The sequence below is a fragment of the Diabrotica undecimpunctata genome, chromosome 8 (genome assembly GCF_040954645.1).
Source record: "Diabrotica undecimpunctata isolate CICGRU chromosome 8, icDiaUnde3, whole genome shotgun sequence".
Taxonomy (NCBI): Eukaryota; Metazoa; Arthropoda; class Insecta; order Coleoptera; family Chrysomelidae; genus Diabrotica; species Diabrotica undecimpunctata.
This window is the reverse complement of record NC_092810.1, coordinates 74,785,779-74,807,576: the sequence shown is the minus strand read 5'-3', so window position 1 is coordinate 74,807,576 and position 21,798 is coordinate 74,785,779. Positions and strand designations below refer to the sequence as shown.

The following is a 21,798-nucleotide window of genomic DNA, read 5'->3' as shown; positions in this document are numbered from 1 at the left end:
CCCTAATCGTATCAATATATATATATATATATATATATATATATATATATATATATATATATATATATATATATATATCAAAAAATCAAACAAAAATGTCATTTATTTAGATATGTTAAAAAAAAATTTACTCTTATATTAAACAGTTTTTGTTTCAGAACAAAATTTACAGTTTTGTCCTGAAGTCACAAAATCGTGACGAAATATTGAGACAGAACAAATAGAGTTTTATTTCCTACAGACCGATTGCATATATATATATATATATATATATATATATATATATATATATATATATACATTTAGTAAAATTTAATAGAAAGATAGAGAATTTAATAAAAATTATTTGTCAGGGCATTTTAAGAAATTAGCATATTATAATTGTAAAAAGTTGTAGTTTAATGTTGTAAATATATTTAAGTGAGCCATGTGCATAGGCAACCAACTATACATGTGAGTGATAGACAGATATACATACTCTGAAGTGACGTTTAAGAATATTTACGAATTTAAGTGGGGTTATAATAATAATGTTAGTTTAAAATGTTTAATTTATATATATTTAATGATTTAAATGTTTATTCTGATCTGAAAAGCCTAAATGTCAACAAAATTATCAATAGAACATTAACGAATTCTCCAGAATGCAGAATTTGACCATTGTTTACGGTCGAACATTCTCGAAATAATGGTTATGTCTGTGGAACGAACATATATTTTTTTCGAGAACATCCATATAGAAGTAATAGAACAAATGGAACATGATCTCTTACCAGATGATTCTAGAACATCCAAAAAGATATAAATACCCGTGATTTGGATTCAAGATGGCAGTTTTTAGTCAGAAGTCAAGCAGTTTATTATGAAAGTTAGTAGACACATTTAGTTAGTGAAGTAAATTGTTCAGAATTTTCAAGAAGTCAGTCAGAAAAGTTTAGTAAGAAATATGAAAGTTAGTTGGAGTCAGTGAATCAGTTACAAATAGTCCAATTGTTTAATATAGTGAGTTAAATGAAGATTAAAAATTATGCATATATTTTAATGCACATTTATAATTATACACAAATAATTATTGAAGATTAAAAAAAAGTATATTGGAAGAAATTAAAATTATATTATGATTGGAGATTAGTATAAATCAACTTATAATAATTGGATATTGGTATATGGAAAAGAAGAATAAATATAAATGCTGTTTTGCTGGTTTGCTTGGTGGTTTATAAATGCTGGTGAAGAAAAATATATCTTAAATTGGTAGAAGCTGATAATTGGAAAAAGTAATTTCACAAAAACAAGGATAACCGAAGTACGAAGACATTCAGTGGTGATTAGAATCTATATAGTGGAAAACAGTTCATTTAGGCATTCAGTGAAAGAAAGGTACAAAATTTTGTTAATATAATTTAGTTAGTGTCATAACAATTTCAATTTTGAAGATGGTTTGTTTAAATTTTACATTGTCTATAGAATTTAATTAGTTTTATAAGAATATCAATTTAAAGATAGTTTATTTTAAATTTATATTGGCTAGGTTAGATATATATGTGTGTTTCATAATAGTTATAATAAAGATAATTTAAAAAAGTACTTACAAACTAATTCTTTGAGAACCGCGATAAAAACCCTATATTATTAAAATACTCATTGCTCATCATTCAAACAAACAATACATCATAACAATATATATATATATATATATATATATATATATATATATATATATATATATGTGTGTGTATATATATATATATATATATGTGTATATATATATATATACATATATCTTGGACATCAATTAAATGAAAAGTCTATCGCATCATTACAACTACATTCTAGTATATTCCTAATTCTTTCAATCAATCAATTATTCAATAATGCATTTATATTTCTTATTCTAAGAAAAAGCAATATTTTCGTTTAGTGACATTTGTTATCCTTGGCACCTGCCATTAGGATAATAAATTAAAACAATAATATTAAATAATAAATACAGGCACTAAATACGTACGCCTAATCCGTGCTTAGCTACTCATTTGCTATTATAAAGTGGTCAAAAACGGATATAGAGGGTCTTCAGCGGAAAGTAAGAACGCTTCTTACAATGGCAAAAATACACCATCCAAGCAGTGCAGTAGAGATAACAATATTACAGCGGTATCTATGAGGAAGAGGACTTATGGATATAAGCAAACAACTTAATGAACAGGTTGCTTATTTAAGAATCTATTTCAGACATCTACTTTACATCGCGCAATAACGCAGCTTAAACTAAGGAAACAAGAAATACGCATAAACCGCATAAATAAATACGCATAAACCATTTTTCTAAGCAAGAAAAAATGCATACCTCTTTATAGGCGACATATCAATGAGATCAGCCAAGAATATGTCAACAATACAACGTCGAACTATTGGTTGACAGCAGAAAATATGTTTCCTAAGACAGCATGTTTCCTACTTGCCATTCAGGATTAGGTTATTTCAACTAAAAATTACCTGAAATAAGTTGCCAAAGACCAAAACGGCAAATGCCGATATGGATGTCAAGCCCAAGAAACTATCCAACATCTTGCCGGGGGTATTAGGCGTTTGTCAGTTCAACCCCTAAAAATGATGGATGTTCTAACAAAAGCCCAAATAGATGATAAAGACCGGCATATAATACAAAATTTATACTGGAACCGATCAGCCACAATAAGAACAAATCTTGGAGGTGAACCGACGGAAGCGATCCAGATTCTGCGAGGCGTTAGACAAGGATGTATACTTTCACCTATAATATTCAACCTATATTTAGAGGAAATATTTAGTGAAGCCTTGGAAAATTGCGAACATGGAATCCTTTTAAATGGAGAACGTCTAACCAACATCAGTTATACAGATGACACCGTTATTTTTGCAGACAGTTTAAAAAATTTACAGCAACTAATAAACAAAGTAAATGAAGTAAGTGAAAGATTTGGACTACAAGTAAACATATCAAAAACTAAATCAATGGTCATCAAAAAAAAATACAATTAGAGTCCAATTGCTTATCACAAATACACCAGTGGACTGAGTAAAATTGTTTACCTATCTTGAAACAATAGTAAACGAACAATGGGATTACTCACAAGAAGTAAAATGTAAAATAGAGAAGGCTGGGAGTGCATTCAACAACATGGCCAGACTCTTTAAAAGCTACAACCTTAATCTGGAGATAAAAGTAAGGCTCTTCTCGATATTATACTGCGGAGTTGAATCCTGGACATTCACCGATGGAGAAAAAACTTGAAGCCTTCGAGATGTGGCTATACAGAAGGATATAATGGACGGACAGGATAACCAACGAGACTGTACTACGCAGAATGGGAAAAGAAATTCAAAAATAATATTTTTTAGTAGTGTTTTGTGCCTTGAAAATCGTAATTTTGCGTTTTTTTCAGTTTTAATGTTTATAACTCGAAAACGATCAAGTTTACAGAAAGAGTACAACAGACCTGTTTTGTTCAGAATGGCCCAAAAAATTCAAAAAAAATTGTTCGGGTCGAAAAAATTCATTGTTATAATTTGTTTAAAAAAATTGTTTAAAAAAATTTGAACAACTTTTCGCCTGGGCGACCTCTTAAACATTATTTTGGGTTATTTCATAAAAGTGAATATGCAAAAAATCTCATGGGAACATTTTTCCGAACGAACCCGAGCTTTTCGCCTTGTCTATAACCATAAACTTGAACTTAAGATCAACAATAATTTTTGTTAAAATTATACAACAATAGAGACTTACCACAGGACACTTTCCAGCAAGTGGCCTGTAAATAAATAAACCATTTATTTATTTTAATTCAATTACAGATTATAAGTAAATGGTGAGTTAAAAAATTCAAGATTTTGGGGTAATTCCGTCCCTGAGGTTACCATACAAAGAATTACGTTTGCCTTTATGAATGTTTTTATCTCGTTTCTCGGCGGTCTGCGAGGCATCTGGGCTGGGGATCTCACAAAGAGTTCTCTGCCTCACAGCTCACAGCATCTGTGCTGATCATTCGGGTTGCAAGGCGGAGTGTGAGTGTTAGTTGCCGGCAGTAGTAGGGTTTAAGACGTGATTGAAGATCGGTAATAGTTCAGCGGGTGATGCGCGCATATGAACTTATGAATAGGTCGATTTGAAAAATAATTGTTTTTTTCCGAGTTTTGTTCATCCGGCATCCGACTTGTTCATGTAGTTTTCGGATGTGTGACAAGTTGTCTTATGAAAAGTGTGATAGTGCTTAGTATACAAAAGTAAATATGTGGTTTTTAAGAACATTTAGTTTGTTGATGCTAGCTTTTTCGTGCAGGGCACAACAGACACCTGCAATTGGACATGGATATACACCGTGCTATGATGCGTTTAACAGGCCTCAGGTAAAAAAATCACCATACCATAGGTTTGTTTTTTTGGGAAGAAAAATATTTAATTCATATTTCTGTATAGTTACTCATATATATATATATATATATATATATATATATATATATATATATATATATATATATATATATATATATATATATATACAACACATTTCGATATTTTGTGAAAAATACACTGATAAAAAATTAAATGTTAGCTATTTTTTTTATAAAAATAACACATCGGCTTAGAAACTTCACTACATTTAGATTTGTCTTACGTAGACTTATTGCGAACTCCAACTATACCAATTTATAACTCATAACATTTACTATTAAAATGTAAACTAAAAAATACTCCCTATTCCATATATTAAAAAAATAATCCCAGCTATCCTTTTGGACGGGTCATTATTTATTAAATGGTTTTAACAATTAGAGCTAGTCCTGGTTTGTTACCAACACATCTTTCGGCCATGAAATTTTTCATTTTCTAGAACAGGTCCTGTCGAATGTATCAAAAGAACATGAAATCTAATCATTTAATTTTAACTACCTTATTCATATTGACAATTCGAACATATATATTTATAAGTAGATTACTTTAAAAATAATATTGTCAATATTTTGGACGTGAGTTCCTGGTTCCTGGGACGACTTTATTAGAGAACAGTTTATTACATTGCATGAAATTAATTTTTACTTAAGAATACCCGTCAGAAAACTCATAGTATGTGATAATGTGATTTGTGTTTAAAAAGACAACCACACCCATACCCAATCATGACAGTCAAATTATTTCATTCAAATTTCATTCAAATCATGAGAAAAACCCATGAAAACAACTCATGATACTGTTAAGTATCTAATTTTACATTTAGTTTACTCTCAATATTAACATCAAAATTTAAAACACAAATGAAGTATTATCGATATGTTATTGACTTACTAATAGTGATATTTTCTTTTTATCGATATCTTCTTTAAATATTGGTAACCAGATTCTACTACATTCGGCTAAGGAATTTGCGAAAAAGTTGATTTGCGAATAAGTTGGTTTGATTTAACATAATAAGAGCATATTCCCTGGTTTTCCTCCTTTTACCATCTGTTTGTTTCAGGACTGTACTTTAATCGTTCCAGTGAATTCTATGTTTTTTTCCCTATGCGTGATTTTTATATAAGATTGATGTTCATTTATTCCAACATTTAATGGTCTTGATGTTCACCTGATGTAAGTAAGTAAAGGTTTTGGCATTCACAAGGTATTCTATAAATATAATTCTTTATTCTTTCTTGTTCACCATTAGGTTTGGTTTTAGGAAAAATAGATCTTAATGTGTTTTTTGTTTAAACGTTGTTGAAGTGTTGAATTTATTTTCCATATATTTTTTAGGTTTTTCTAATAATCCTTTTATGTATGTTATGGTTATTTTGTATGTATTCTCTATCGTTTATATTTATCAGGAATGTGTCCAAAAACTATGATTCATGAGGCCGTATAGAGAACAAAGACATTATCTACATATCTACATATCTACACCATTTAAATTTTGTTTAGAAATAATGTTTGTTTCGAAGTCTTCCAGAAATATATTCGATAATAATGGAAATTAAGCAGAGTCCATTATATATGTATGTATATATATATATATATATATATATATATATATATATATATATATATATATATATATATATATATATATATATCAGTGGCGGCCGGTCAGGGTCGGCAGTGCCGCCCCACACCTTTATAGATATTATAGTTTTTTTAATATTTAATTTAATCAGTATTTCAATAATTAATTGTGACAGGTAATCAGTTGATGTCATTTGTTTTTGAGAAATAAAAAATATCTGTGAGATAATAAAGACTAACTTTTATTCATGATTTTTAAAAGAATTTGACCAATTCGACCAGACTAAATTTTATTCATGGTTTTTAAAAGAATTCGTCCAATTTGAGCGTTAAGTGATCCCTGCGTAGACACTTTTCAAAATTGATGATCCGATATCGGAGACATCCATCCGCCAGTGAATCCTTAAAAAGGCACGTTTTGAGTGTTCGGCAAGCCTATCCCAACCTTGACGATTTATTTGTAAAAATCAACGGAATATTAGTTGATTAGCAACCAAATATACATTTCTTTCCATATGAACTTAATTACCAAGTACGGCAAATTTAAATTTGCCGATGCTTCATTGGGATTGGTGATTGGTCGCAAACTGTACTTTGCCAGCGCGGGATGAAATGTTATTTCATATAAGAACGTAAGTAGTAAAGTCAAGTGATATTCAGTGCACGAACTAACCTTTCTTTCTGTGATTAATTTTTATTTTCTAAAGTAATACTGTGATACGTTACGTCTGCCGTAAATAGTTGAAAGGTTAAAGGGTTTTTTGACATATTAGAAGTTTTTTTTTTAAATTAAAGTGTAAACAAATTCAGGTAAATTAACCTAAAAAATGCAAGCCATGGGAGAAACTGTAAGTATTGATAAGTCTGATATTGTAAATTATATTTTGCATAATGGGTTTTCATCTATTCCATACGAAGAACAAATTGTTATTAAAAATAAGGAGCGTCCTTTGCCTAAAATGTCCCGGCTTATAAATATTAGTGCGGGTAAGCAAAGTAATAGATCATTTTCAGATAATTGGTACAGCAAGTACTCATGGCTTACCGGGAGTGAAATAAAAAACAAACTTTTCTGTTGGCCTTGCATTTTATTTTCGACAAATAGGGGCAAATATCAAAATCCGTGGTGTGAATCTGGTTACGATAATTTAAAGGAATTATTTAGGGCTTTACATAAACATGATATTTCGAAAGATCATACTTACAGTCAGATTAAATTAGATTTATTTGGAAAACAAAATATCTATGTTTCATTAGATAATGCCCAACGTGAAAATGCTATTAAACATAACGAAATTGTAAAAAATAATCACGCAGTTTTACGTCGTTTAATTGATATTGTAATTTTTTTAAGTTGTCAGGAATTATGTTTTAGGGGACACGATGAATCGGAGCATTCGTTAAATCAAGGTAATTATAGAGGACTAATAAAAATGTTTAAGAAATACGATTTGGAATTTTCTAATTTACTTTCTGACTCGAAGACATTTAGCGGTGTATCTAAAACAATCCAAAATGAATTAATAGAATCAATTAGTTACATTTTGGGTAACTTTATTGAATCTGAGATTCAGGAAACCATTTGTTTTTCACTAGAAGTAGATGCAACTACCGACATATCATGTCATTCACAATTATCAATTGTTGTTCGATACGCGTTACGTGGTAATATCTATGAGAGGTTTTTAGGTTTTACAGACGTGAGTAAAAGCCATAAGGCAGAATATATTTTTGGTGTTTTAAAGGACAGATTAAAATTTTTTGATATCAAAAATAAATTGGTAGGGCAAACTTATGACGGCGCTGCCGTGATGTCTGGTGAATTAAATGGTCTCCAGCAGGCAAAAGTTAAAACTATTGCACCGCAAGCTTTATTTACTCACTGTCATGCGCATAGAATGAATTTAGTTTTGCAGGATACATATAAAAAATTAAAGAATGTCGTCTTTTTTTTGCCAGTTTAAGCGGATTTGCTTCATTTTTCTCAAGCTCGCCTAAACGGACTAATGTTTTAGAACGGTTTGTTTCGAAAAAAATGCCAACAGTTTGTCAGACGCGATGGAATTTCGGTTAGTTTTCACTGTAGCAGATTTTTGGGAACAGCTTTTGGAAGTTTTGGATTTTATTATTGAATGCGACGATTTTGAAAGTGATGATATCTCGATCCGTGAAGCAATCGGTTTGAAAACTTTATTAAATGATTACTCTTTTAACATACTTTTAAATATTTTTAAGAAAGTGTTTACCCAAACCGATTTGATATTCAATGTTGTTCAAAATCAGTTAACTGACATTATTCATTCCAAAAATAGAATAACAAGACTGGTGCAAAATCTCAGAGATTTTCGTAATGATAGTAATTTCCAGTATATACGCAGTGACGTTTTGGACTCGCTTGATATTTCCGAACCCAAAAAAAAGACAAAGGCATGACACAGAAACAGATCTCGAAAAACGAGTATATTTTGAAATTTTGGATACTATTATTATGCAAATAGATACTCGTTTTTCGAATTTTGAAGATTTGCAAATTTTTGACCTCTTTGACGATTCAAAATTTAAAAGTTACACCAAAGAATTTCCAAGATATTTATTAGACAGGTTAATTAAAAATTATCCATCATTCTTTAATAAAATAAAATTAGAAAATGAATTAAAAGTTTTATATGCTTATCCAAATATTTTCTGAAGATGGGATAAGTTACAAGATATGTATAATTTTATATACTGTAATTCATTACAACAAACTGTTACCGAAATTAATAAATTATTGTCATTAATTCTCTCATTACCACCAACGTCTGCCTCAAATGAACGAGATTTCTCTTGCCTCAAAACAATCAAAACGTATTGTCGAAATACCATGCAACAAGAGAGAATGTCAAGCTTGTCTCAAATGTCAATAGAAAAAAAACTTTTAAAATCTCTCCAAAACTCTAAAAAATTTATAAACATGTTTAGGTTCTAAATTTATACGAAAAAACAAAAAAGAAGACAACAAAAAATCTCCTATGATGATTGAAGTCGTTATTAGACGGTATACCTATCTGAGGAGACAAAAAATACCTTGCCGACCTTGTCTCTCAAGCCACGAGCCGCCACTGATATATACATATATATATATATATATATATATATATATATATATATATATATATATATATATATGTATATATATATATATATATATATATATATATATATAATGGCTATACACCCCAATAATGGCTATAAACCGCGAATGATTTCTAGATCCCATTTCTTGGGTGGATCAGACCCTTTTGTTTATGTTATCTTCGTGACGATATCTCGCAATTTTTTCCTGTCTCTAGTTTTTCTTCTTCATTATCTGACTCCTGGCCTTTGTAGGTCTTCTTCAACTTCTTGCAGCCACTTTGATCTTGGTTTTGCACTTCTCTTTCTTCCTCCTGGATTCCATTCTATCATTGCTTCCTTAATCTCTGCATTTGATCTGCTTTTATATTCATTTTTCTCTTTTCTGATTGGTCCTAGTATGGTTCTCTTCGCTATTCTTAAGTCTTCTTTATCTTTTTTGACCATCGTCATTGTTTCTCCTGCATATAATAATATTGGCCTAATTATGGTATTGTAAATGTTTATCTTAGTTTTCTTAGTCAGTGTTTTGCTTTTAAGTAATCTTTTGTTTGCAAAATAAGCTTTATTCGCTGGTAATATTTTTTCTTTTATTTTGGACTCCCTTTCTCCGGTTTTGCTTATTGTAACTCCTAGATATATGAAGTATACTACTTCTTCAAACTCAGAACTTCCTATTTTGATTTTTTCTTTCATTGGCTTTTCCCCCAATCTTAATATTTTTGTCTTTTCTAGATTTAATCTTAGTCCCATTACCCTTTCTCTTTTATTTCTTTTAGCATTTCTTTCATTATTTTCCTGTTCTTTGCAATAAGATTCTTTTTGATTTGTTCATTTTCTTTCCGGATTTCACTATTCTCTTGTTTTAGTTCTGCTAGTTCAGTTCTGAGTTCTCTTATTTCTTCTCTGTATTGTTTTTGTTTCGTTTTTACTTCTTTTACATCAGTTTTTAATTTTTGTAACTCTATTGTTAAATTTTTTATCATATTTAGTATTTGATCTATTTTGTTTTTATCTCCATGACTTTTAACTGGACTTCTGTGTACTTTTTACTGGGACCAAATAGCAGTTCCTCTTCTTCTCTATTTCTTTTCCGATTGTCATCAGATGTATTATCATCTGAATCCACATTTCTACTGATACTACTCGCGTTAGAGCCACCCACCCCACTAAACGCGTCGAAGGAAGATGGTTCTCTCAAGCAGTAGCTTGTAGTAATTTATTTTCACGTTTTTTTCCTTGATAAATTAATTTTTAATTAAATTAATTCTCAGTTACTTTGGAACAGTCTGATTTAGCAACGCCCACCTCTAGCTTTTAAAACTAATATAATATTAGCGTTAATTACCTGGGCCGGTTTTGTTTTTAGTTTTTTGTGGTTATAGTAAATAAAATTTCCTTCGACTTCCTAGATTTATAGAGTTACATCACTTACCTATCTTTTAATGTCTTTGCTATAATTATTACACTTTTATTCTTCACATAATAGTAATAATAATAATAATAATAACACACTAACGCAATATCATCAAAATTATCGACTAACCAAAAATTGAAATTATTATGGAACAGAATTTACACACATCTATTCCTTACACTGCTGGTCATTAGAATTTTCTCACTATTACCGGCTATTGTTACGTCACAAGTAGTTAATAAACTGATAACATTTTCTTTGTCTTCATGACACGGCAACTCTTCACCACTGATCTCGAGAACTCCATTTTTGACATTCAATACAGCCCCAACTTTTCTTAGTAAATCCATCCCCAATATGAACTTAACGGAGATCTCTGCAATTAATACTCTGCGTTTCATTGTAGTCTGGCCAATGGATACTGACATATTAGTCTCACCATATGTATTAATTAGCTCATCAGTTGCCGATCTAAGCCTTACTGTTGCAGGTGATAATTTAAGATGGCCTCGTACTACTTCCGGACGTGCAATAGTTCTTGTTGCACCTGTATCTACCAAAACGATCTACATTTATTATTGACCCTCGATCTACAAGCTATGAATTCCAATAGAGGACGTAATGTTAACAGTTACTATGGGGGCTGTGTTTCTCGAGGTCGGCAGTTGCCTCTTGATGTCGACCCGTTCTAGTTTTCCGACTGTTGTATCATCATCTTTGTTGTATCGTCTTGCAAATTTTCACTTGCTTGTTGAATTCTACTTCTTAGTTGTCCTTTGTAGACTTGTAGATGGGCATCTCCGTAACGTTTGTCTAGTCGAGTGAATAAAGTCTGGTAACATTTTTCTTGACACTTAGGAATCGATCTTAGGATATCCGCAGCATCACCTCAAGCAGCAACCAAGGAAACAGCCTTTTCTTGTTCTGTCCAATGATTGGCTGTCATAATAGCTTCAAATTATCTAAGGTATATGGACCAAGAAGACTTTGTAATGAATATTTTGCCTACTACCCCCTATTTTAGGGGGTTGAAAATTTGGGACAGAAATTATTGGGGTGGAGATAGGGCAAGCAAAATAAAATGAAACTGTTGCGAACGGCCACTCAGGGTTTATTTGGAGAACTGGGTCGTGGATGAGTGAATGACAAGATTGGATTGGATTGGGGCAACTACAAAAATGAAATGTAGGATGTGGCAATCAAATGTATCTTGGGATGATAAACCACCTGGACAAATACAACAGGTATGGCATCGGTTTAAAAGTTGTCTGACATTGCAAACATTTAAATCACTCGACACTACGGCTTTAATAAATCTGCTAAAAACGAGATTCACGAATTCTGCCATGCTTTAAAGTTAGAATACGCCAGAATTGTATACTTTCGATTTAGTACTTCTCTGTAGACACAATTTAATGCAAGATTGAAACTGTTGGCAGTTGTATTGCTGCCTTTATTGCCAATCGTGTTAGATTCATACAAGAGCCCATACCATGTTGTTCTTGGCATTATATGCCATCTAATCATAACTTTGCTAATTGGGCTAGTCATTGTTTGACTTTCTTTCGAAGTCAAGGAAATATTGGCTTTCTCAGGTTAATTTCCACTCCTCACACACTATGGAAATGTCGGAGGAAATATTGCCAACGGTATTATCATTGAAACCGGTCATTACATACAACATCGTCTCTACTTTACTTTCAAAATTTTCATCCCTGATAAAAATTCAGAGAGTCCTGGTTTACGTCTTAAAATTCCTGTCTAAACTTCAAAGGAAAATCAATGCTGCCTCTTCAAATTCCGTTGTCATTCCTTTAGATATGGAATCTGCAATACGATACATTGTTAAGCAGGTAAAAGCTGACGCAGGTAAAATTAGACAGAATTTTCTGTTACCCAAACCTTTTTGTAAACTTATACCTTTTATTGATGAGTATGGTCTTTTAAGAGTAGGAAGTTATATGTTAAACGTCCATTTCTATTACTTAAAACTCGTCGTCTGACCGATTTAATCATTAAATGGACTCATTAAACACATCTGCATGCTGATTTAAAGGCTATGCATTATTTATTACCTCTACGCTTTTGGATTCGGTCTACAAAAAGTGCAATTTATCGCTGTTTGTTAAAGTGTATTCGTTGTTTTGGGTGCCAACCTAAATCTTACAACCTCCTTCACGGCAAACTTGCCAACTGTCCGAGTTACTCCATTACGTGCTTTCCTTTGTGTTTGAGTAGATGTTGCAGGACCATTTTCATTATTAATGACCAAACATAGAAGTGCAAAAATATACAAAGGATATGTTTGTGTATTCTGAGTCCTTTTTGACTAGCTTTCGTAAATTTGTATCTCGGCGCGGTAAAAGCCTAACCATTAGGAGTGATCGAGCCAGCAAAGATATAATTAAACTGACTCACTCTCCTGTTGAGGCTCTTTCTATTACCTGGGATTTTAATCCGCCTGGCGTCCCCTATTTTAATGTATTAGCCGATGGTGGAGTCAAATCAATCAAGAACCATATGTATCGTGTTTTGGGTACGCAATGAAAAGTTTATGGAAAGTTCTATACTCTTATTACTCAAATCGAGGCAGTTCTTAACTCTCGGTTTTTTTCTGTAGCAAGCTTTGACCCTAATGACTTACAGGCACTGACTCATGGTCACTTTTTAATTCTTGAAGCCGTTGTGGATTTAATTTTCGATCTATATTCAAGCGGCTTAAAAATTAACCATCTGAATTGATGGCAACTAATCCAACGGATAAGAGAAGACTTTTGAAAGAGATGGTCTAAAGACTACATTCATTCTCTTCGAAAGTGATCCAAATGGCAAACCCCATCTCTTACTAAAGGTTCTCTCGTCCTCATAAGAAACGAACAACAGCCACCTCTTCGCTGGCAATTGGCCAGAATCTCAGAGTCATTGCGGCACTGGCGGACTTGTATGCGTTGCTAGTTTGAGGACAGCTTCAGATGGCATCTTACAACGTCCGGTAATCAAAATATGTCCACTGATTATTTGTTAATAACTGTTTTTGTTTTTACTTCATTCTATTATCGTTATATTTATATTTTTTACATTTTTTATTGTAGTTATTCTTAAAAACATTTGTTTTTGAGGGGAGGGAGAATGTTATATAGAGGAGAAACATAATATGACCTTATTTAAAAGCTACTTATATTCTTTAAATTTTCCACGTTAAACTGGCAACTCAAACAGCATAAAGGTTATTTGGTAACCACGACAATGAATTAGAAGACACCTTTAAACACATGTGGGACGGATCGTTAGCTTTTACCCCGAATCATATTGCAATCTTACCTCCGCATTCGAAAGCGTCTAGGGTCTAATTACTTCAAGATGAGTTGCAAATCAAATAGATCCCACACGTTGACCACCCTTGAGTTTACATAGGTAAGGGAGACGCGTCGTTTTCGTATAGGCTAGTGCGCTACAAATACCACCAGAATATCGCTGTTGATTTGCGAGTGAACATCCTATGGCTCTCCGTCTTTGCCAAAACCAAGCCAAGCCACTTTTTTCCAGCTCACCTAACTACAATTAAACAACAAGGTTAGTGGTTATTTAAATAAATTCCTTTTGCTGATAACTGTGTCGAGTGACGCCATTGCATTCAATTATTTATTATTTCAATATTAAACCAGCGATCACAATACGTTTTACATAAACAGATGTTGCTGGCCATATCTTGTCCCTAAAGCTTGAACAAGATTGATAACTGGGTGCATCCTGAGGAAGAAATTGCAAGACAGTTGCTGCCTGTCCTTGAAGTGATACTACCAAGGAAGCTGTCATTTCTTTCACAGTCCAATCATTTGCTTTAGCTGTAGCTTCGAATTAAATACGATAAGTTCCCCATGCTGTTTAATCATCGAATGTGGGTGGTTTTAAAATTATAGGTCTAATTGTGCCTGGTTTAACTATGGCAGAGAATGAGGCTGTTCAGATTCGATATTAGTTACTGAAACAATATTGAATAAAGAAGACAATTATTTTTCTAACTTAGCTATTTGTCTTTGTACATTAGATTTTAAGTCATTTTGATATTGTACTATTTTATTTTCTAAATCAGTTTGTTGTTGTAGTTGTTATACTATTTCATTTTCTAAATCAGTTTTTAGATTTTTATATCATTGTGTGTTTCTTCTAATTTGTCTACTTTTACTAGTAATTTGACCTACCTCTAGCTAATAATTTTCGTGCAAACACTTTTCCTGCAGCTCTTCCTCTTCTTGTTTACACTTCTCCTTTACCTCCCTGCGCTATTACTTTTCCTCTACCATTTTTAAAACCATGCGGTGAGTCCGGACGAGTCCATTTCTTTATATTAGTAGTAGATCTTGTACTAATTATCGACAATTACTTAATATCTCTTTTAATCCCACCGCTGTCACCAAAAGTTATTGTTATAAACTTTAACTGAATGACAACTATTCAAAAACTCAACTACCAATGTTTTTGTACTGTCAACTTCCTCTGTTTATATACATTTTCTGAGATTCCCGAACTTACAAAGAATTTCGAGATTTTTCGAAGATATCTGGAACGTTTTAGACTAATAATACTTCTTCTTTTTTGTTCTGGCCCTTTTTTCATATGGAATAAATCTTTTAGAGCTTCTCACAGAACGTGGAGTGGCGTTCTTCGTCGGCGAAGATAAATAGAAAATTGGTAATAGAAAACAACAAAATATAAAGACGGGAACCAACACAATGTGGAATACCGTATTTCTTCTCAATATTTATTGTTTACGATCCCTGTGATAGGGTGCTATTCCATTGTTTGTCGGTAAATCGACCCAGTTCAAAAGAATCGGAAGCTGAGGCATCCATATCCAACCCTTCGGATGCGGCTAGGAGAGGTACAGTCAGTGTCATGGTAATTTTACTATGGAATTTACTATGGATAAAATTGTTACCGCCAACACCGATGGCGTACAACAGAGTTAACCCTTGATACTGACAATCGGAATGGTCCGACTACGTTTTGGGATAGGTCGAGTGCATTTATCACAAAGCAAATATTTACTAATATCACAGTAACGTGGCTTGCCGACCGTTCTCTTTTCCGATCGTTAATATCGATTTTCTGTTTTTCTTTGCCGATGTAAACCGAAGAGCGAAGAGCGCAATTCTACGAGCTATTTGATTCCGGCTTAACGATCTTGTTCAGTTCAAATATTCTTATCAATATACCTTCCTGTTCGTGCCATTTCTAAAATAATCTCAATAATTTCTAACTTTTTTGAAGTTGTTTTAAATATTTTGTAAATTGGTATATAGTCCTCTTGTGCAAATTATAAGGAAATTAGACATAACCTAGATGAAACAACACATAAAAATAAAAAACATATACTTAATGAAAACAAAGAATATTGTTTTGAAAAAGTAATAGATTTTGAAATTCTAGAGGTTGACACAATCGATAATGGAGCCGAGGTAGAAAAGGTAAAGAAAATAACTGGTACGGGTAGAAATAAAACTAAAAAGGAAATATCTGGAAAATTCGGAGGAGTTAAACTGAGAAAACGAACGACGAAATTAGGATGTTATATGAGAAGTCAGAAATATGCAAGATCGTTCAAACAAAAGCATTTCGCTAGTAAGGGAAGCATGTTACACTGTAAAAGAGCATCTGAACTTTCGAAATCAGATACATATAGTACCATGGTATGTACGAGTCCTTCTTTAATATGGAAAATTGCATATCTTGGAAAGAGAGATTTGAGTAAAGAACCTATCAGTGGAATTGTGAAATTGCAGAAACACATTTTAGGGAATACGGCCACTTTACCACAGCTGAGTACGCAGTAAATATATATATATATATATATATATATATATATATATATATATATATATATTTACTGCGTACTCAGCTGTGGTAAAGTATATATATATATATATATATATATATATATATATATATATATATATATATATATATATATATATATTTACTGCGTACTCAGCTGTGGTAAAGTATATATATATATATATATATATATATATATATATATATATATATATATATATATATATATATATATATATATATATATATATATATTGCAGGAGTCAATGAAACTGGTAGTAGAAGTGAGGTGACATTTTGAGGTACACAAAGTAGGTACGTAAAAAGCTACGAGCCTATTCACGGTTGTATTATTAACTCTATCATTTAACCAGAGATCCCCACACTATATATTGTTCAAGTATAAATGCCAACTACAGACAACTCAGATAATGAGCTGGAAGCGGAATTTGAATTACATCCCAACATATCTTAATAGTTGTTATTCGAGATTGAAGGCTAAGATAGAAATCACCAAAAATGATGAATGATATACGTAGCTTTCTCGGTAAGGATTGACTTTTCGAAAAAGTTAACATGGTTAACGACCCTTTCAATTTTCTATAGAGGATTAAATGACGTCACACATTCTTTAAGTATTTAATTATCATCGCCGTCTCGCATTATGCACGTTATCATCAGACCTATACAAACACTTAATATATTATACACTAATCAGAGTGCGTTGGCAAATATCAGTTACCAACAGATGGGTGCGACTGTCTCGAGTAATATGCGGTTCTGACCATAAGCTGCTAAGTCTTGTCTTTTCATAACACTAAAGATAGTAAATTCTATCAGACCAATCTAGAAACTCGATAAAATATTGTTCCAAAAAATACTATATGCCACTGGCCTACAAATAATTGGAAATGAATCAAACAAAAACTGAGAAGCGAGTGCAAGTTAACGTGCATACAGAATCTGGTGCAAGTTAAACTACACAACCGATAACAAACAAAAGAAACATTGGCTAATGGAAAGAACTATTAACCTAATAGACTCTCAAAGACAGCAGATGCTCTTTAAAAACAATATCTCAAAAAAAAATAGGAAAATCCTATACAAAACATATAAAAGGATTGTAAAAAATACCAAAATAGGGCCTATGAAATGAATAAGCGAAGAAATTAAAGAGCATTCAAACAACAAAAGATCGAGCTAACTTGAGTAAGTTAAGTAGTAGTGTTCAAACCACAAACATACTAATAATAAATAACGGATAAATAATTACAGATGCCAACAAGATTACTGAAGTAGCAAGAAGTATGGAGATAACACTGCGAAGAACTATTACATAATGCTACAAAACTGCTCAAAATGTTGTCTACAAAGCACGAACTGATAAACATCAACAGGTTAACAATAATTTATATTTTATATGCAAGGAAGATTCTGCTTCATATGATATGCAAACTTTTAAAACCTTTCTTGCTTTTACACATGTACCGAATGACCAAATAGAGTTGATGCTTGGAAATGAAACGAAAGAGCAAATTTTAAATGTTCGGCCAAAATGGAAAAATCGTAGGAATGTACTCTTAAATCCTATTTTTGCTTTGTAGATTACACTAAGGCGTTCGATTGCGTGAAGTAGATAAGACTATGATTGGTCATGGCAAATATGGCGGTTCCAAAATATTTAATTCCTCTACTTAAAAACCTATATGAAAACAGTTTTATAGTAGTAAATGTCAACAACGCTCTTTTCAAACCATTTGGATCAAAATCTGGGGTAAGACAAGGCTATATTGCATTACCCTTATTATATAATATATATATATATGAAGAATATATGGAAAAAAATTTTGCAAAGTTGGGAGCCCGAAATAACCAGAGGTGACAAAAGAATCACGAACCTTAATAGTATAAATAAACCTTGAAATCACGTAATCCAGCTATAAAACTAACTCGTATGAAACAAGACTTAGCAATATTCCAACAAAGTAAACTAAAACTACATATTAATGATATCAATTTTTCCTATTGCTACATAAGCATCTGAGACATGGATGGAACAATACGAGGAAAAATATATGTGGGCCTACAGAAAAATCTTGCCAACATCCTACAAAGAGAATTGCACCAACATTTCAATTATAAAGTAACTACACTACGAAATTTCTTTTTTCATTGTTACTAGTTGATCTTCTAGTTCTAGTTCACAAACTTAAAGCTTTAAACGGTAGTTCTCATTTCTCAGATGTTTGTTACTATTTCGAAGACTCTCTTTTTTGTTGGTGAATTATTATACAGATTTGGTTAAGTTTGCTTAATCTGTGTTGGTGATACCATATCAGGAATTGAGATATGTTGGGGTGGTGAAGGCTACAGCTGTGAAAAACTGTGACCTAATAGAACCAACCTAGTAGACCAATAGAAGTAAAAACATTATATTCTTTTGAACTGACAATACAATTGCAAATACTTAATATTAAATATAAATGACAACCAAAAAAAAAATATTTTATCAACAATTATTGTTCATAAATTCTTAATATATATGTAGATAAAAATATATTGCCTTCTCTGACAATAATACCTTCTTGAATGACAACTTTATATGTAGAAGGGTGTTGGGGTGCAGATGCAGAAAGCTGTGACCTAAACAATAGAAGTACAAACATTATATTATTTTGAACTGGCAATACAATTGCAAATAATATTAAATATAAATGACGACCAACAAAAAAATATTTGATCAATATTTATTATTGATGGTTCCTTAATAAATATGTAAATGAAAATATAATACCTTCTCTTACAATAATATCTTCTTGAATGACAATTTCTATTTAGAAGGTTGTGGGGATAGTAAGTCTTCATTAAGTTTAATATTTGGAGAAAATCAAATGGGAATCATAAATAAGGTGTCTTATAAAAAAATAAAACTTAAAAAATAATTAAAAAAATTATCATATACCTACTTACCAAACTTTTTCTTTAGTGCAAATGCACAGTAAGTGTGGTCTGATGGGCTTTCATCTATTAATCCAGGAAATATTGTTGGGACAGCAGTTGGTTGTAGCCTATTACGTATATCATTTAGAAAGCATTTTGATTCAAAATGTCCTCCACAGACTCAATAACCCTTAAACAAATTTCCCGTTTCATTTTCTTCTAATAGATCTTCACAGCTACAAAGTATTGCCCATTTTTTGATCTAAAACAATTACAAAAATGTTAACCATCCAATGAATATTCCCAAGTTTGTAAATTATTATTATGGGTGGTGGAGTTCGGTTTTCATTCCCTGGCGCGTGTAAATTATTATGGAAAAACTCCAAATCTAACAAATTATTCTTTGAAATTCAGTCATATTACTTTTTTGCCATAACTTTTATTCAATCTTCTTCTTCGCGTGCAATATCAGAATTATCCGACGTTGGTGATCACCATTGCGAAGGCTTCTTGATCTTCTGCAATATGGAATAATTGTCCTGCATTTGATATCTGTGTTCATTCACGAATGTTTTTTAAACAAGAAACTTGTTTTCTTCCTACACCTCTACAGCCCCTTTATTTTGCCTGTAAGGATCAGTTGTAATATTTTATATCGACTTCCCCTTACTATATGTCCCAGATAAGACATTTTTCGATGTTTAACAGTCTTTAGCAGTTCTCTATCTTTGTTGTCGCTCCTTAGTACTTCTTCATTAGTTTTCCTTGCTGTCCAAGGTATCTTTAGCATTCGTCTATGAACCCACATTTCCAATGCTTCAATTTTGTTCATGATCGATACTTTTAGCGTCAATACTTCTGCACTATACAAAAGTACGGGCCATACATAGCACTTAACCACTCTTTGTCTTAGATCTAACCTGAGATGATTATTGCGAAGAAATGACTTCATTTTCATAAAAGTTGTTTTAGTCATTGCTATTCTACGTTTTATTTCTATGTCTGGATCTAGTTGGTCCGTTATCACAGTTCCCAAATATGTTATTTTGTGAATTTTCTCAACTTGGACTTCCTTTGATTAAAGCTTTACATCGGGATATGGGTCACGACTAAATACTAAAAATTTGGTTTTGTTTGAGTTTATTTTAATGTCCATTTCCTCTCCTACCTCCTACTGTATTTTAAATTCACTTTTTTTATACTAAAAATGAGTATTTTCTGTAATTCTTAAACTTGAAATTGTTTTAAATGTATATTTTAACTTCTAAGATCTGAAGACATAATACTAATTGGTATTTTTCTCACCTTTCTGAATCCTTCGGAAAAGTAAAAAACAAACTTTCATTGCACTTTCAACGTATATTTTTACAAGTTTAATGGCACATATGTTTCCACCACTTGTTTTCCACTTGTACTCATTTTACTTTTACTTGTACTTCAAAATTGTAGTGACACAGTTACACAGTGTCAAGAGAACAGTACTATACAAATCAGTACGTGAGTTTGGTATGGTATGCCAGAAAAACTTATCCAATTAACGAGAATGACAATGTCTTACTTAAAAGCCAGCTTTAGGATACAGGGAGAAAATTCTCGATCCTTTGTGATAAAGAATTAACTCAGACAAGGGGATGCCCTGGAACGGCACTACTATTTACAATAGATCGATACAAATCTTAGCATACACTGATGAGATTGACATAATAGGGAGTAGCAAGCGAGACGTTGAGCAATATTTCCTAGAATTGGAAACGGCGGCGAAATGATGAAAGACGCGACTCTAACGCAGAATGATGAAAGACTTCAGGGAATATTCGAGCGTAACATACTCCGCAAAATATTTGGAGCTATAAAGGATCAAGGGCAGTGTCGCAAAAGATATAATTTCGAATTATACCAACTCTTTAATGAACCAGATGTCGTAGCGTTCATTAAAACACAGCGACTTAGATAGGCCAGACACATAATACGAATGCCTGACAACATGATTGCTAAAAAGCTATTGGTAGGAACACCGATAGGAAGAAGAAGCAGAGGTCGACCGCGAATTAGGTGGTTAGATGGAGTTGAGACCGACTTAGAGATACTAGAGATCAGAAGATAGCAACACGTTGCCAGAAACCGAGCAGAATGGCGACTAATCTTATAGCAGGCCAGGATCCACAGATGATTGCGAGCCAAAAATGATTATGATGATGCATATAACCTCACAAGAAAATAACAACAATTTTGGACATTACACTAGGCAACTTCCATTACTATATTGTATGATAAGTTGCTGCCTTCTGACTCTCAACAATAAATTCAAACAAAATGCAAGAATCTGTCTTTGACTAAGACGTCGCTTCAACTCAAACAACGTTAACAAACCAAATTGTAACCAACATAAACCAAATTGTAACCAACACAAACCGAACTATCAACAGTAACATATCTTACACTGGTGCAGTAAAATCCGCACTTAGACCAACGTTCC

At 32.1% G+C, this 21,798-nt stretch overlaps 1 protein-coding gene across 1 annotated transcript in view; it reads left to right on the top strand.

Annotated features, from left to right (window-relative positions):
* Positions 1–3,978: 3,978 nt before the first annotated feature.
* LOC140447701 (laminin subunit gamma-1-like) overlaps positions 3,979–21,798 on the top strand; it is a 318,345-nt gene continuing 300,525 nt past the window's right edge. Inside the window, exon 1 of the mRNA XM_072540499.1 lies at positions 3,979–4,386. Coding sequence (XP_072396600.1) covers positions 4,270–4,386 — 117 coding nt within the window. The 5' untranslated portion in view covers positions 3,979–4,269. The remainder of the gene's footprint in view (positions 4,387–21,798) is intronic.